General features: G+C 41.4%; 2 protein-coding genes across 2 annotated transcripts; both read left to right on the top strand.

Annotated features, from left to right (window-relative positions):
- Window positions 1-8,780: 8,780 nt before the first annotated feature.
- Window positions 8,781-11,074, top strand: LOC115748653 (50S ribosomal protein L5, chloroplastic). Its single transcript, XM_030685218.2, has 3 exons — window positions 8,781-9,175; window positions 9,584-9,784; window positions 10,567-11,074. The coding sequence occupies exons 1-3, from the start codon at window positions 8,909-8,911 to the stop codon at window positions 10,906-10,908; spliced, it is 810 nt and encodes a 269-aa protein (XP_030541078.1). The 5' UTR covers window positions 8,781-8,908; the 3' UTR covers window positions 10,909-11,074.
- Window positions 11,075-12,218: 1,144 nt separating this feature from the next.
- On the top strand, window positions 12,219-16,010 carry LOC115748652 (sphingoid long-chain bases kinase 2, mitochondrial). Its single transcript, XM_030685217.2, has 12 exons — window positions 12,219-12,534; window positions 12,661-12,737; window positions 13,223-13,276; window positions 13,366-13,425; window positions 13,936-14,010; window positions 14,110-14,156; window positions 14,267-14,307; window positions 14,470-14,554; window positions 14,647-14,761; window positions 14,895-15,017; window positions 15,123-15,223; window positions 15,463-16,010. Exons 1-12 carry the CDS (start codon window positions 12,339-12,341, stop codon window positions 15,590-15,592), a joined length of 1,104 nt encoding a protein of 367 aa, XP_030541077.2. The 5' UTR covers window positions 12,219-12,338; the 3' UTR covers window positions 15,593-16,010.
- The last annotated feature ends 2,118 nt before the right edge of the window (window positions 16,011-18,128 follow it).

Raw genomic sequence — 18,128 nt, 5'->3', positions numbered from 1 at the left:
GCAAATTCCTCTTGTCTATTTAGTTGGTATTGTTTTTGATCCACGTATTAAATTAGACGGTTTACAATATTATTTGAATGTGTATTATCATGATTGTTTACATTTGGAAGATTCAATAGATATTTCAAATATACTAGGAAATGTTAAAGAATTTATAGTAGCATTATATGGAGAATTTTGTAGTAGATATGGTTTAAGTGATTTTGGATCTTTACAATCTACTGTCTCACGTAGCGAAGGTGGTAGTTCACTTAGTAGATGGTATAATATGCTTAAGAGTAGGCAAAAAAAAAATAAAAAAGGGCAACATGTAGTATTTCTGAATTAGAAAAATATTTAACCACTCAATTTGAGTTTCGTGATGCAGAACATAGTACAGATTTCGAAATCCTGAAGTGGTGGAAGAGTCACCAAATCGATTATCCAGTTCTCGCCCTTATCGCTCGTCAGATATTAGCAACCCCTTCTTCAACGGTTGCGGTTGAACAAGCATTTAGTGCTGGAGGATTAATTTTGGACTCTCACCGTTCAAGATTAAGCCCGGACTCTGTGGAAGCTCAAGCTTGTGTCGGCGATTGGACGATGGCGAAATATCGACACCAAGAGTTAGATCGTGAACATGAATTTTTTAGCGATGATGTTGGAGATACCACCACCACGGGTACCACAACGGGTAGCGACGATTGATGATGAGGTAAGTTGGGGTTCTCAAAGGTAAAAGAACTACATGGGCTTTGATTCTTATATCCTCAAGAAGATATGTAGGCGCTTAATGATAATTCATTAAGTTCAAGCCCATTCCTCCTCTATTTTTTTTTCCATATTTTATTACAATGTACAATTTAATTGTATTTTATAAATTATAAATTATTATGTTTATTTTATTATTTATTATTTTAAAAATTATTATTAAAAAAGGAATCGGAATGAACCGCCGGTTCCACCGAACCGGCCGTGTCTAGATACGCAGATCCACCGACACTAATAAACAAACTGGACAATAATGATACATGACTGGACGACTTTTTGATCACAAAGGGGCCAATTATTATAGGTACACACATACACACGACACACATACACACATGTGGCGCACAAGGCCGTCAGGATAGAATTGCCAGGTCTATTTTAACACACCACCGAACCCTTCTTCAGTGTTGTCTTCTGAGCTGTCCAAGCTGTCCGGGCCATCTTTTTGCTTTCTATAAGCACGCAAAAGACGCTCTTGTTCGTACTTATCTATTATATCTTCCGGGCCCCGGGAATCTAGATGGTGTGGCTAGTGGTGCCAATAATTGGAGCTAGACAGAATATCCAGAGAATTGGAAGGAATATCCTTGGAACTAGATGGAATATCTTGAGAACTGTATGCATAAAGGTCTTGAGAAAGTGGTCCTCTCCATGGGTCTTAGAAGTCTGTGTCAATTGAAGATTGACTCGGTTGGTTTTGGCGAAAGATCTTTAAGGCTTCTCGAGTGGCATCATGCATGTGAACCTGGTCCTATGATACCTATGTTGCATCAAATGGCCATATTTTTAGAGGGATGGTGTGATTTTCTTGGCACATGATTCTCTAAAGCTCTCTATATTCACGAGGAATGGATGAGATAGAACTTGCCAACGTCTTGTGAAACACAAGCAACTTGTTGATTGACTTGAGGCTTGTACGTGGTCAATGCTACTTCGGTTGCCTCGGATCTCACATCTCCAGTGGGACCGATTAAGATCCCCGGTCTGTGAAAAATCATGACTGTATGTCCTTCCGGTTTAAGTCTTCCCACACGTCTTTGCATCCCGAACAATTATTTTCAAGCACTAAGTGGCCAAAACCGTAGCAACATATCAATCGTGTTTCTTTGGTTGGACTAATCACCTCCATGTGCTCTGGATAAAACTCTAACGATCTTATCAACTGGGAACTCAATGGATACAATGTACAAGTTGAACAGATACCAAAACATCCATTTTAACTCTTCATGGAATTCAAGAACTGGATACCACTGTTGTGACATTCCTTGTCCCACATCGCTTAGGAGGGGAGTCCTGGGTTAATTTATATGTGTTGGGTTCTCCTAAACTTGCAAGACGTGTTTTCCGAGGGCTGTATGGGTGGCCCTCGGAGGAAAAAAAAAAACCGTGAGGACTATGTGTCCAAAGCGGACAATATTTTGCAAGTGGAGTATCGGAAGCGTGGTGAGCCTAGACCGTTACAGTTGGTATCAGAGCCGACTTCCGACAGCATGTGTGGATCGTAGTGGGCGCCCGCTGGTGCCGCCGAGGGTACAGCGGGGGATCTGTGCCGCTAAGGGAGGATTATGTGACATCACTTGTCCCACATCGTTTAGGAGGGGAGTCCTGGGTTAGTTTATATGTGTTGGGTCCTTATAAACTTGCAAGACGCGTTTTCGGAGGGCTGTATGAGCGGCCCTTGGAGGAAAAAAACCTTGAGGACTATGTGTCCAAAGCAGACAATATCTTGCAAGTGGCGCAGTAGAAGCATGGTGAGCTTAGACCGTTACAATTGTAAGGGATGAATGAATGAGTATTGAAAATGAAGACTATTAGGTTTTAACATCAAACCACCGTAATCTCTAAAGATATGGTAATGGTAATGCCATAGATGAAACTTTAGATTAGAGGTGAGTTGATTGACTTGAATCATGCTTGAAACATCTGGGGGATATTTGTGATTGTTCCACCGGTTTTTCGTCATATCAACGGCACGGAAAGTGCTAAGCATTGGTTCTTTGCGTACATACATGTTGATAGAGGAAACCGATAGCTTAGGCCTGGACTGAAAATCTGCAAAAACATTCTTATTTCCTGCAAGATATTTAGTGTTAAAAGAATATTTCGAGAAAGGAGGATATGTCCATTTCTATCGAAAAATAATGTCCAATGAGACGAAACTCAAACTTCTTGGTTTCATTCTTGATTGCAAGAATATCCTTGAAAGTGGAATAGTAATGGATTTCGCAAGAGTAAACTCGTCCACTTTTATAAGCACAAATGTAACGCTTACCATCAATGTCTTCAAGGAGAATGGTTGCCCAATATTTGTCACTTGTATCTCGTCCAAGAGTGGATGGAATTTGCAATGGGGGAAGGTGTTGCAACATTTCTTTTAGATAGGCAACCGCTTCAGATTGCTTTGGTCCCTATGGAGGTGCGGTCTTCTTCAACATTCTTTGAAGAAGATAGAGAGCTTTGGAGATCTTTGGAACAAAGTCTCGGAGATAATTGACTATCCCAATAAATGTTTGCACTTGATTGACCGTCAGGTTTTTTGAAGCAAAATTTTGCAATTCTTCTACAATATGGGGGCTTGGACAACAAGTTCCTTCTTTCAAATGCATGCCAAGAAACTCTATTTCTTTTTGGGCAATGATCATTTTCTTTTGGGAAAGTATGATGCCATGTTTTTGGACAATCTCGGCGAATTGAGAGAGGAGCATGCAAGAAGATTCTTCATCAACACCGTAAAGAATGATATCATCTATGTAAATCTAGGCATTTGTCAAAATTGGCTGAAAGATTCTACACATGGCCTTTTGGAATAATGAAGGAGTAGTTTTGACTCATAAAGGGACAACTGTCCATTGAAAGTGCTGATTGGAAATGCAAAACCCATTTTTCGGACGATCTTTAAGATGGATGTTTAATTGCCAAAATCTCGCTTTAAGATCAAACTTGGAATATATCTTAGCCTGAGCAAGGCTGAGGAAAAAGGAATCTTTACGAGGCAAAGGGAATTTCTTATCCTGGAGAAACCGATTCAAAGGTCGATAATTGATTACCAACCAAAGCTTGCCACGATTCTACTCTGCTCGTTTGTTAACATAAAAGGCTTCACAAACCCACCGAGAATTAGAGAGTTCTATAAGACCTTGGACGATCAATTCAGCACATTCTTGCTGAGTAAGGGCAAGATGTTTTGGATTAATGCCAGAATAACCGGCTTTGGTAGGATTGATATCCTCATTTTTCCTAAATGGAAGCCTCATGAAAAAGTCTGGATTTTTTCAAAGAGGGTGAGGACAAATATGAGAAAATTGTGAGTAAGACTCGTAACAACAAGATAAGAGGTTTTGGGTAATGGGATCAAGGATTTGTGGCTGGATGATAAAAAGTCTCTAAATATGTACGGACTCTTTAAAATGATTTTTAAATTGTAGGCCAAAGGGTACAATTGGGAGTTGTGAAAGTTGAGCAAGAATATCCCAACCAATAATAAAATCCTTATATGAGGAATTACATCCAAAGATTTTTGTAGTAATAGAGCACTCGGGGAAGATCTAAAGTGTGACTGGTTTATCGCAGAATTTAATTGTGAAAGTATCACCGTAAACAGAGTTGAAATACCTCGTATAAGGTGTCCAAAGTTCTTCCGGGAGTACTTTGACATCTATAAGAGATGCTCCTACTCCAATGTCTATAAGGGCTATCACCCGAATGGGTTTATCATACTTGAAAATGAATATCCGAATAGGGACATAGGGAGAGTGAAAGATTGAGGGTCGGATATGAAAGGAATCGAAAGGAGAATTAGGAAAGAAGTCAAAAATGTCACATGGGGATTGATCATCCGAATCAGAAGAATAAGCTTTTATGACACAAAGAGTTTTTGACGATGGCCCATCATCAAGGGAAAATATTGATTCAATATCATCATCTTCAAGGGAGATCCTTGTGCTTTGTGCTATCTTCTAGATCATGTAAATGCCTTGGCGCTTCGCTTGATGACAAGCCTTAGCAAAGTGTCCTTTCTTATTGCGGATATAATATTTGTCAGATTTGGCTTTCCTTCGAGATGAATGGGAAGCATGCTTTCTTTTTAGAGGGAATTTCCATTTGCTTTTGCCACGCTTTCTTTTGCCAAAAGAGAATTTCTTGAAGTGTGTCTTCTTCTTATGACCCGAGCAAGAAGGGTCATTGCAATCTTTAGAACACTTGATCTTCATATCAGGTCCGGCACAGGCTCTGTTAAGATCTCGATTTTCACGAAGATAACTTTTGAAAAGTTCTCTTTTGAAACACATTTTTCAATGGCAACATGAGCTATTTGTTGGAGTTCTCCAATCGTGGCATTGGTTAAAGATCTCTGCCTTGCTTGTAGGATCTTTTCAACCGCTTGGCTGATTTCTTTAGGAATAGAAGAGAGGAAGACGGATTTGAGGTTCGAGTCCACACCAAGTAGATAAAAGAACTTGATCATTTACTTAAAGTGTTGATCAATATCTTTTTTGGCCATGGAACAACATTTCCGTTCAAAGAACTCTTTGCACATGAGTTCCTTGATATCATTAGGTTGGCCAACAAAGAACAAATGAATAAGTTGGATAGCTTCATCTAGAGACATTGTGAGGAACATTATCCGATCTTTTTCGGGTCTTGCCTTCCACCAATTTTTCAAAGTTCCAAGAAATCTCTTGGCGAACTCAAGGAGTACCTCATAAGTGCTTTGTTCCGTGAGGTGCCGTATTGCCATCTATCACCATCTTCGCCAAGTGGTGCTATCGTAGGGTCACCATTAAGGTATCTCTGGTAAAGAGAATCAACCAGGCATGGAATTCTTAGAGTCGTTCGGGCCACTTATAATATGGAAGATCATCGAACGTGAAATATGCCTTGGATGATTTGGTAGGATGAGTGTTTAGCATGTGGAGTACTTCCGGTTCCGAGGCCATTTCTTCATCTTTTATAATGGGATCTAGGTCTGCCATCATAATATCAGCAATAGCAGACTAAGAAGAATCATCGGATGAATTAGACTCAGATGAATCAGAATAAGAAGATTTATCTTGTGTGGGTTTCGTAGGTTTTACGGCAGAAATTGAAGGGATCTGGTGTTTGATGAAACTTTCCAAAGGATTGGACACCATAAATAACTGACGGGGTGGAGAATGAGGTAGAGAGGGTGCAGGAGGAGTCGAAGGAGCTGGTAGTGAAGGAGGAGGAGGTGAAACTTTTGTCTTGCCTCTAGATTCTTTATCTTTTTTCCATTTTCTCAAATGTTCTCGAGCGGCTAGAACATTAGTTTCGGGAGGTGATGTAGTAGAACTAAGAACAACGGCAAATGAAAAAATTTCTGAGGAAGGTTCTAGTTTTGTGGCTGGGGTTGGAGAAGAAACTAGAAGAGATTCAATAGAAAAGAGAAGCTTTTGATTTAGGAGGATCTGAATATAGCGTTTGAGCTTTTCAATCTCGGGAGTTTGATCTTCTAGATAACGGATGGGAGGAATTTGCTTTGTTTTTTATCTTCCAGATAATGATCGGGAGGAATTTGCTTTGTTTCAAGCAAATAAAGTCTTTTCTGAAAATCTTCTAGCATCTTTTTAGATACGGCCATAGTCCGATCGACTCGCTCTAGGCGGGTAACGACTTTACTCGGTGCCACATTATGAGCAAGTGCATTTTCCGTTTACCGGTTTAAAACAGTCTCGGTAGGAGTAGGTCCCTTGCGTCTTCCTTGCATATCAACATCATTGGATGCAAGTTTCTTGGGCCCATTGTAATACCTCTTCTGTAGATCGGAGAACTTATCCAGTGGAGGAAAGTTGATGGTAGTAGAGCTAGATTCGAACCGGGAAGACCGTAATGGAGGGAAGTCTTCAGGTTAGAACATGCAAATGCTTGGTAGCACCGGGGGTGGTTTTGGTTTTGGGCACATGTATAGGGCTGAGGGAATTCAATGGGGTAGGAATTCTTTTTGACCCACTTCTAGATGGTCTTGTAGAAGAGATAAGTGACTGACTTCTTTGGTGACGGAGGAGAAGGAGGTGCTAGCTTAAGTTCCTCCGGGCAAGAGGGTAGTGGTGATATAATTTGAGGAGGCTTAGGTGAGCCGTATTCAACCATTTTTTGCCATCTTCCACCATCTTCGCTAAGTGGTCCCATTGGAGGGTCACCATCAAGGTATCTCCGGTAGAGAGAGTCCTCCTTTTTCTTTCTTTTGGAAGAAGGTCTGTCATTTTCTTCTTCTTTTCGAGAGCATGAAGAGCTAGCACAATCAATATCCTAAAAGCAATATCCTATAAGATACTTGAAATAATGGATTGGTTGTCCATTCGCATCAAAAGACTGGATGAATTCCTTAGGATCATAACACTCTACACTGTCTAGGTCGATCGAACAGGGAGTAAAACACAAGATAGGAGGAAAGGAGGGAAAGGTAGATGAAGTATCTTCCTTTTCCTTAGTGAATTAGATGGTAACAGTACCATCTTTCTTCTTAGTGAACTGGGGTTCGGAAGATTAAACTGGTCTGGTATTTCGGTGAAGCTTTTCATAGTCGGTTACCCTACTATCAAGAAGAAGCTTAATGAGTTGATCTCTGGGGATTTGCCTGGGCACATAAACACAAGAGATTTGGTCATGATCAACAGAGATAAATATCATCTTCATAGCCGAGAAGATTAAGATCTATAACATGATTTTGAACCATATAAATCATCCGGTAGTGAAGAGTAGCAGCTATAATTCCCGGAGTCCGAGGTGCTCCGGTGATCCGTAATTGTACTTTGACTACCGAAAGAAGGGTGGGATCAATGAGGGCTATGTTGAAGTTTGGAAAAAAGGTCATAAAAACTATTCCAGTATTCATAGTGGTCTGGATGGTATTGATACAAGCATGCTGGTAATCAAGAAAACCGGTATCAAGCAAAGCAATTATTGCCATAACAGGCAAGTTTTTGCGTTCGTGGAGTGAAAGAGCAAGACGAATGGCTCCAAAGTAAAGATGAGTATAACCCTGTTGAGCCCATTGAAGAGGAAAATCTTGAGGTATATGGAGAGTGATGAACTGCTCCTATTGAGTAGACATGATTGGGTGTTGATCGAATTTGAAGGACTGGACGTATTCCTTAATTGTGCGAGGAGTATGCCTTATCAAATACTTAATAGATTTGATGGGGAAGAAGGAGGGTTTGGAAAAAGCAGAGTAAGGATTCATGAGGGAAAGCTGGGTTTCAGAGATCTTGCTTTCTTCAAGAAGATAGGCTACCTCATAAAGATAGTCCATATTGGAGGCAGTAGATTTTCGAAGCTCTGGAAGAGGGGCCAGAAATACGGGAGATTCATAAAGAACTGGTGAAGTTTCTGGAAGAGATTCCATGGTTGCAAAGTTTTTCTCACCTTGCAGGTCTTGATTTAGAATCCTAATCTTAACTTGGTTTTGACGATGAATGGCTCTGATAGCAAGAAGGAAGCGGAGACAAGCTTGAACCCGAAGCAAGTATGCTATCCCTAATACCAGGCTCTCAATTCTGATTTGGGATGTCGGAAATTCAACATGGCAATGCTTTAACAGCATTTTTACCCTACGTGGCTTGTCGGAAATCGCACGTGGCGAAATTCAGAAAAAAATTCTAAGACAACATTATTACCATGGAAAATTTTTACATTAAATAAAGCGTTGTACGGAAGCTATGACACTTTTAATAGCCATTTTTGGGAAGTATTATCCTGATTAGCCTAATAATAAGGGTTAGTTATCTTTGACGAGCTCTCGAGTACATTGAGAGATTTTATTGATCACGAGTGATGGGTGCATCTATCTCGAACCTTCGAATCGCCGCTGGTTAAAAGAACAGTACAGCCGACCCCCAAAAAAAAAAAAAAATTGTGGAGAAGTATTTTTGCGTTCTGCTCGTGAAAGTAGAACGTTGTGACGTCCTCCTCTTCGAAATGGACCAGTCTTATCTACTCCGCAATTTAGACCCACGGCCCAAGAGAAAAACCCCTCGGAACATCCAATATTTACATCGAAGCCCGCCAACTCCTTCCTCAGTGGCATTCTTGTAAATAAGCTCTATCCCGCGAGCATCTCGCCATCATCACTCGCTCGACGCTCCTCTATCTACTCGGTAACAGCAGCCAGAGCTCAACAGAGTTTCCAGCGGCCCCGCTCATGGCGTGTCCCTCGCGTTTACCCGCCGCGGCCGCGTCGTCGTCCTTCCACGGCCAACTCCTGCGCCCCGCGGCTCCACCGTCCGTCGCGCGTGTGAGCCGGAGGAGGAGTGCGAACGCCGGCGGCGTCGTCTCGGTGAGGGCTTCCGATGGGATAGTGTTGGTGGAGAAGTCGGAGGCAGAGAAACCGCACAGGCTCAAGGCCGTTTATCTCGACAAGATCGTGCCCTTGCTCAAGGATGAGTTCTCTTACACTAACATCCACCAGGTAATGATTTCGATTTGGCCGAGGCTTTTGTCGCGGTAGTAATTGAGTAGGAATCGACCGGCTCACGGGTACATAGCAGTTCATTGTACTGGAAATTTTGGCCGGACGTCCGCGCATTTCGTAATAGCTTGTAGAGGTAACACACATTTCGGTGGAAGCTGCGGGTCATATGATTGTACGGTGCCGTGATTGGATACTTCTTTATCAGAAAATAAAATAAAATCGCCATCTTTGGAAAATTTCCACACACATTCCTCGATTTCAAATCCCAGTTTTTGAGCGCTTTCGTGTGTTATCTGGCCATTAATGATAATCATCTGCTACAATGAGTTAATCCTTTAAGTTTTTGGTGTTCAATTGGCAATGAATTAGCTCAATCCCTCAGCTTTTGAACTTGGGATCGATTAGGTTCCGAAGATTGAAAAGATTGTGGTGAATTGCGGTATTGGAGATGCTGCTCAAAATGCAAAGGGACTGGATGCAGCCATGAACGATATGGCGCTTATTATGGGGCAGAGGCCTATAAAGACACGAGCCAGAGTCTCCCTTGCTCAATTCAAGATCAGAGAAGGTCAACCGCTCGGTATCGCGGTTACTCTCCGAGGAAATGTGAGCACAAGTGATCCTTCAATCATTTTTTATTTCCTACTTAAGGCCCAGAAGTTTGTTGTTGTGGTATGTGGAAGTTCTTGTAAAGGAATCGATGTTGGCCGTGTTCATAATACCTTTGCATGTTCGCTGATATTCATGATTTAACTTGTTGATTCTTGTCTCTGTACTGATGGTTATCTAAAATTGTCAGTATGCAATTGTTTCTTTTAGTGAAAATAATACTTCTGGAGATGCGAAGGACAAGTTGGAAAATTAGATTTATATGTCCATAAAAATTATACTACTTTGAGGTTGCTACATTGACAAGTTTGTCTGCTGCTGCACTGTATCTCCTATACTAGCATTGGTAGTTTATGATTTGTTGTTTTTTCTTTCATCCGGATCACGTCATAACTGTCGTCTCGCTTCATAATATGTTTTGACTGTGCTTGTTGAATTTCCTGAGAATAAATATGCAGTAGCAAAATGATCATTATAGAAGTAGCCTGCTCATTTTCACTGATCATCTTGTAACTGGACCTTTCTGTTTGAGGTTTTCTGTTACCTCATATGCCTGCAACCTGAGCTGTATAAGCCATACAAACTTCTGTTTATACTAAAACGAATAAACCTCAATTCCAAGAAATTTTCCACCTTCCGATCCTCTTGTTTGATTTATCAAGCACTGTTATAACAATCTAGGTTCTGCTCTCTTTGTCACTCTCAATCAATTGCCATCTGCAGTCATGAATATTTGCTACAAGACATTGCCGCGTTTTCATCTCTCTCTGTAATGACAGATTATGTACTCATTCCTGGATCGGCTGATCAACTTGGGGCTTCCCCGGACGAGAGACTTCCAAGGTGTAAACGCAAATAGCTTTGATGGACATGGGAATTACAGCGTTGGCATCCGGGATCAGAGTGTTTTCCCGGAGATCAGGTACGATGCTCTAGGCAAACCGAGGGGGATGGACGTGTGTATCACAACTACCGCAAAAACGGATCAGGAGGGTCAGAGGCTGCTGGCTCTGATGGGAATGCCGTTCAGAGAAGGTGGCGGTTCGGCAGGTTTACCCCGGAAGAAGAAACTGAGGAAACATCACTTCGATTCAAAATCAAGAGGGAAGTCCAGAAGATAGGATCCCTTGGCGTAAGTGGCCTCGGATTTTGTACGACAGTCGTATTGATGTCCTTTCAAGTTTGTGCCGTCGGCAGTTGGAGCAAATAGGGATCCTTTCGAAAAGTGATTTAGATATGTCAGTTTGTAATGCTGATTATTTGAACTAACTGTTTTATTTCCTTATTCTCCTGCTCCGTAGAACATGTTTAAGCTTACAGGGTCGCATCGAGCTGCGGATTGACATTATGTCAATACCCTTTGTATTATGTCAATACATTGTGTGGGATCAATTCGGTTAGGCCATTCAAGAAGGGTTATGACGTGCCTTAGAGGGCCTCCTAAGTTGCTCAAGTTTCACCAGATGAGTCCCATTCACGTTAGCAATCCTTATGTCACGTGGGTTTTACCTGAAGCTAACATTACCAATTTTAGATAAATTGAGCCGAGCTTGTCCATGCAATTCTTTTGATTCAAAAGAACCGACAATGAAGGCAACCTCTCGCGGCTCAACCAGGGAGACACAATGGAATATTCATGTCGTCGAATGAGATTGATTAGGAAAGTCTCTTTTGGTCCCCGTTCATTCAAGTCAGTCATAATCAGTATGCAGTGAAACTTACCCTCAGTCTGGATTGAGTTCTTACATAGGAATTTAACAGATTTAGACAATCACGAGGGAAAAGGAGAGAGTATTTAGATGGAATAAGTTGTAACGTTGATTGAATGCTTGCGAAGGATAAGAGATGCGAACATAGATTATAATATAAGTATGCTTTGATGTATTTTCAGACTGATATAAAATTCAAGTATAGGTGAGAAAGAAGAATAAATCTACTAAGTAACATACAGATCCCTCCAAAAGATTTTAGAGGGATTTAAGATGCATAATATTGACCGGACCAATTCATCCTAATCTTGCCTAATCTCTTCTGATTCCGTTCCATCTCTTTTCCTCTGTCCATTTACGCAATCTCTTCCCTCTGCAATCCTAATCCTCAGCGATTCTAATAGCTAAATTTCATCACATGAGGCCCGGACCGACCCGACCCGACCCGATTAGATCCTCATTTTCACCGTCGTCGTCATCGTGGAAAACGATGTGAAGGCACGGAGAAGAAGAAACTGTATCGCATGACTTGTCTCTGTCTTTTTGCCTCAATCCCCTACTTCTAACCTTCACTTAATCAAACCTCGTTGGTCTCTCGTTACGACAGACGATTCACATCATTTCTCCCAGTCCCATCTCGGTGCATTTCGTTTCAGTGCCTCCACCATTCCCATCTGTTTACTTTCCTGCGTCTCGTAACTGACAACTGACAATACCAGCCGTCGCTGCTTCAAGCGCCCGCTTCTGAGACCTCTCACGACGACGGCGACGACGGGGGTGACGAGACAGTGCCCTAAGAGCTAATTTCTCCTTTCACGAACCTTGAGGCGGTGAAAAAACGCATGGGGTGCTATTATTATCAGATGGCATGGGGAAGAGCACCGCCATCTCTAATGGCTAATTCGTGGGTCGTCGCGAGAGCAGAGCAACGCCCCATGGCTCCTTCTCCAGATCTCCCCTTTGACCGTACCCTATTGGGGGGCGGGTCTCTATCCGCCTCTCGCCGCCGCGATCTCGTCTTCGTCGTCAATCCTCGAGGTTGGTCTCTCTGTTAACGCGCGCGCGCGCGAATGTTTAGATTTTTATTCGTTTCTCCTCTATAATGGAGCAGATTGATGGACGTTGAAACTATGCGGGTGATGATTGGGTGTGTTTTGTGGACAGGTGCTAATGGCAAGACGTGGAAGGAGTGGAAGAAACTGTTGCCTTATCTCAGGTCTCGCCTCGGTGAACATTGTAACGTGAGTCCTTGAAACGTTGCCAATCTTCAAATGTCGTTGAATAGCTTTTACTCTAGATCTTGAAAGGGGCCTTATTCAGCTCAACCTCGTCTGAACCCACATGTGTGGGTGGGTGCTATTCGCTTGTTTAAAAGATGGTGGGAGATGGGTTTGGGGTACTTCATTGTATGAGACTGATACTAGAGAGAGCAATTGGCTAGTTTCTACTCATGTCTTGCTTTATGCTGCTTCCACTTGCCATGTCTGAGCTGCAGTATCATGTATGTATGAACTCAATTACCAAAGACTACTTGGCCTAATTGATGGTTCTCCTCTCGAGTTATCTTGTTCATCTCTTCTAGATGTTGTGGTTGCATCTAGATTCTTTTCTGCAAACATGGAAAGATCTATCCCTCCTATGTCTAAGTTGTTGATTCCATGCTAAATATGTTTCAATTCAAACAAGGTATGTCACTAAGTGTGGTATTCTTTTGTTGAATCCGCAGATATGTGAATCTTTCACCTCTGGTCCTTCTCATGCGACTGACATAACGAGGGAGGTAGGCATCTCGACCCTAAAATGCCAGTCAACTTTGATGCATATTCACTTTGTGAACCATCAGTTTGATGTTGTCTCAACATTGTGCAGTCTATACGAGAGGGTGCTGATGCTGTAATTGCAGTTGGAGGCGATGGAACTCTTCATGAGGTGGGATGCCATTAGCCTTGTCCATGTCCGTAATTTGTGTAATTCTATTTTATATTACATATGAACTCCTCTCACGTAGTTTCCTGGTAACACTAGACTAATTGCAGTGGACTAGAGTAGGTGAAATGTGTACTCATGCTTGAAGTTATATATATGAGTCTTTTCACATATAGTGTTGCAGATGTAAGGATTTGCAACTGCCAGGGTAGCTTGGATTAGAAGACTATTTTTGATGGGTTCTTATGTATTGGTGTTGTAATTACTATTAGTATTATTGTGGTGGGCGATTGGAGGACTAGTACAGGTTACTATGGGATTTTGAAGTTCAAATGATCAATTTATTACGTGATACACTTTTCATAAACCCATCAATGTTGTTTCTTTTGTAAGATGAGATATAAAAAACAAATTCTGGTCACTGCTCAATAGGCCATTATAGGGTTATAGAAAGCCTCCGAAGTTATCGGTTCCTATACATTCATTTGTCTGACTTACGTGTACAATGAGAAGGTAGTCAATGGCTTCTTTTGGGCTGGAAAACCTATCACCAATCATGATACAGCGACTTGCTCCACTGCTCTTGGTGTAAGTGTTTCGCATGAACTTCTGTAGACATGTGATTTGCTCTTCTTGACCGTATGTAACTGTTCCTGAGAAAGCTACGAAGGTGTTTTATTCATGCAGCTAATTCCCTTGGGCACAGGCTCTGATTTCGCCAGAACATTTGGCTGGTTAGTTCTGCATGATCATATTTGCTATTACTTGAGATTAAGTAAGTTCTTTTTTTAATTGCTAAATAGTAGTTAAAGCAGATGTTATGGCTGGCACTTTTTTTTCTCAGGAAAAATGATCCTCATGATGCTGTTGATCGCATAGTCAAAGGTTATTCATTAAGCTTCCGTCTCTTCTGTTTTTCCAACATATGCAGCTTTGGCTAAAAATGTATTTGGGACATATAAAAAGTTGGTACCTGCCTTTCAATGTCAATTTATTTTGTAGGATCCATTTTCTCATTGCTCGCCGTGTGATTGATGCATTTTGCAGGGCAAAGATCACAAATAGATATTGGTGTCATTGGGGGAGAAAATGAAGAGCTTCATTACTTTTTGAATGTTGCGGACATTCATTTGTAAGGTTAACTTGAAACTTTTACTGTGGACTATGACAGTACATGCTATACTGCGAATTTACTCATTGCCACACCTGATTTAAAATTTACAGGAGCGCAAAAGCTGGTTACTATGCTTCCAGATACAAGCGATTTAGAAACTTATGTTATGTCTTTGGTGCATTGCAAGCCTTTATCGGGCACCGTAACCAAGATTTACGGATCAAGGTCATTGTCTATGAGGAACTTTTAATCTACTCTTCATCTGGAATCATAATTTTATGTTGCATCTTTATCTTATTGGATGTCTTTCTAGTTTGCTGATCTTGGAACTCAATGTCATAGTCGGCTGTATATTTAGGTGAATGACGGTGAATGGGAAACCTATCCTCAAGTGACAGCGCTCTGTATAGGTAATGCCAAATTCTTTGGGGGTGGCATGAAGATTGCACCAAATGCTGATCCTTGTAGTGGAAATTTCGAGGTGAAGTCTCTAAAGATCTTACGCACCCGGATGATCTTCTGTCTACTTTTATTTTTTATTTTTGCTCCTGTGCTGACTTGGACATGATCTGTATCTTCCTTGCAGGTTGTGATTCTTCAGGATTTCAAGTGGTATGACTTTATCATTAAACTGCATAAGCTCTACAATGGAACACATTTGTCCGTAAATAATGTGTCTTCAAGAAGGTAAAGATACTTCCACTGGCTTATTGCTCATGTTTACATTTCATCAGCGTAAGAAAAGGGGAAACTGCTCCTTTTCTTTTCCTTTTTTGAAGTCTGAAATGAAACATCAAGGAGGGGCAGTCATAATATTCTCAGTCATTTGGATTTGGGGCATTGGCAGTTTTCTCTAGAATTATTTTCTACTCTCGGAGTTGTAATTTGATGACGTCATTCTTTTCTTCTATGTATTTCAAATCCAGCGTGCTCTCAATCGAAGTAGAAGAAATATCAGGCACTGGCAGCATATTTGTCCAGTCAGATGGGGAACATTTGGGGTTCCTACCTCGGAAATTTCGTGTTTTGCCTTCTGCTATAGAGATGATTTTCTGAAGTGGCATCTATACAAAACCGAATCAGTGCAAATAACTTGTTCGATTGCATACAAGGGTGACAAATTTTCACCGAGATCTCCTTTTTGGTCCATTAATGGAAGACGCAAAATAAATGCATGGGAAAGGCCAGAGCAGAGCTTTCTGGAGAGAGGGATCAGTTCATTGCCGAAGCATATTGCTCTCTGCTTTTGCCAGATGCGTCCTACACGTTCATCTATCAGGTTGAAGCCATAGTTCTTTTCTGTTGATCTCTTTCACCTTGTGTTTAGTCTCTAGAGTCGTGCAAAGGGACGTGAGTATGATCTGATGCAGATAAAGAACAATTTTGAAAGGATGTTGCTTTTTGCTCCGCATTTTCAAAGTCCCCCAAGTGATTGGTGTCCACCTTTTGCAAGATCTTCTGCTTTCTGACCAGAAATCATGCAAGTGGAAGAAGCTCCCTCCTCCGCGGTCACAATTGTTCTTCAATGCTTGTCAATTTTCAAATGCTTTCACAAAAATTGGGAGAAAAAAAAAGTGTTTTTGCCGAATGTAGTTTGGAATATTTCGATGAGCATTAACGCCTCTTTTTGACGTGAGTTAACTCCTTTCGAAATTTGTTGACTTGGCTCCTCTCTATCTCTCTCTCCGTCTCCCAGCCCGAATCATCTTTTTGATCTTCCACTCGAACCCTTCCAAATTCAAGCCGAAATCCACAAAATCTAACATCCCCATCAATGCAACGCTATGATTGAGCTCGTTGGATCTTGAGCGGCCATGGCCTCGAGCTCGAAGAAGCTTCAGTTGTCGTGGCCTCGAGCTCGACGGACCTCGAGCTGCCATGGCCCCAAACTCAAAGAAGCACAGTTGCTTGACAAAGTTGGAGCGGATATGGTCGCAAGCTTAAAGAAGCTCCGGCTATGATGGCCACGAGGAGCTTGGTGAAACCTGAGGGGTCATGGCCATAAGCTCTACGAAGCTTTGGTAGCCATGTCCGCGCTCCACGGGCTCAAAGAAGTTTCGGCTGCCATGGCCAAGAGCTCGACTAAGCTTTGAGCGATGAAGGCCGAGCTTCAAATCTCTCTCGTTTTAATTTGTTTAAAATGTTTATGTTGGCTGATCTGGTGACGTGTGCAAAAAAAGTTTGCAAATTATTATAGAACACGTGCATTGCGATGTTCAGCTCATCAATCCAGATGTCCACGACAGCAAAAATCAATCGGCAATAGAAAAGTATGAAGGAAGGGCCAATGGTGGCACGTTTGAAAAAAAAAAAAAAACTATACTGATGGTTTTGAATTTCGGACAAGAGTACATGAATTATCTGTGCAATTTCACTAAAAAAAATCAATCAAAGGAATAGCAGTCGAGAAGATAGTTGAGAACTTTTTCGCTCGAGAAAACTCTTTGAGTCACCAAATCGACGAATTCCCTTAATTTCTACAAAAATCGGATGGGCATGTAGCAATGATATACTTGGTACATTTAAAAGATTATGGAGGGACCCTAGTAAAAACATGAGTTGTTGGTTTTGCTTTGGGAGTGTCATTTTCCCCCTTTCCTACTGTAATAAGATCTAAGTAAATATCTTCGGGCCTGCTTGATTCAGCATTTGAAAAGGGCGTCGGAGCTCTAAAATTTCTTGATTAAATGCAAAATGTGTATGATTCATTTCTTTTAACTTGCTTTGAGGAGATACAAAGGCTCTCCAAGGGACTTTAGGTGAAAGTAGGGTTCGAGAGGTACTTTGGGAAATTGCTAGTTTTTACGATTTCTGGATAACTTCATGTTGAACATTAAGGTTTTTAGCGATTTCACTTAGATTTGTGCTTCTGCTGGTTCGTCTTGCTTTGGCTTCACTTCAATTTCTGAATGACCAACCCTATATGACTGCAATCACTTCAATTTCTGGTTCGCGTTCCGCCGAGTTAATGTAGGTTCGCCAGTTTCTGGAGTATTTGATGGATAGCTTGAGCCTATCTTAAGTAGCTCGCTTGTAAAATTGGTTCGTTGCAGCATAAACTGACGAGAACTGAATCTTATTCATGCATGCATGTCCATCTCTCTGCTTACTTCTCTGCATTCTATTACGGTCACGATAAACTCAGGGAGGAGAATGATGCTGGTTGTTGAGTTTTCTTAATTCGATTTAGTAGGCTTACATTCAGGCTCTCAATATAAGACTTCACCGAACATCATAAGGCTTGTTGTTCTGTCACTTTGGGGTTTTTGGACAACTTCGTGGTGGTTAGTTGCTGGTCACTTGTCGATTTCTATCTAGTTTGGTCTAACGTGACAAGAATGGTCATGCTCACTTGATTAGTTTGCCGAGTTAATGTAGGCTTGTGGTTATGCTCTGACAGGTAAAAAATGTAGGCTTGCTATGGTAAAAATAGATTGTCTTGTTCATTATTTGGGTGCAAATCAGGAAAAAAAATTGCCCCACTTAATCACGGGAAAGTCAAGATATCTTGTGTTCTTGTTTCAAGAGCTTTCATCAAATTGAGCGTGCCACTGTTTTAAGTAGGAAAGATTACACCATCTTGGAATGTCTT

The sequence above is a fragment of the Rhodamnia argentea genome, chromosome 9 (genome assembly GCF_020921035.1).
Source record: "Rhodamnia argentea isolate NSW1041297 chromosome 9, ASM2092103v1, whole genome shotgun sequence".
Classification (NCBI taxonomy): domain Eukaryota; kingdom Viridiplantae; phylum Streptophyta; class Magnoliopsida; order Myrtales; family Myrtaceae; genus Rhodamnia; species Rhodamnia argentea.
The sequence above is the reverse complement of the archived record's forward strand: the minus strand, read 5'-3'. Positions and strand labels throughout refer to the sequence as shown.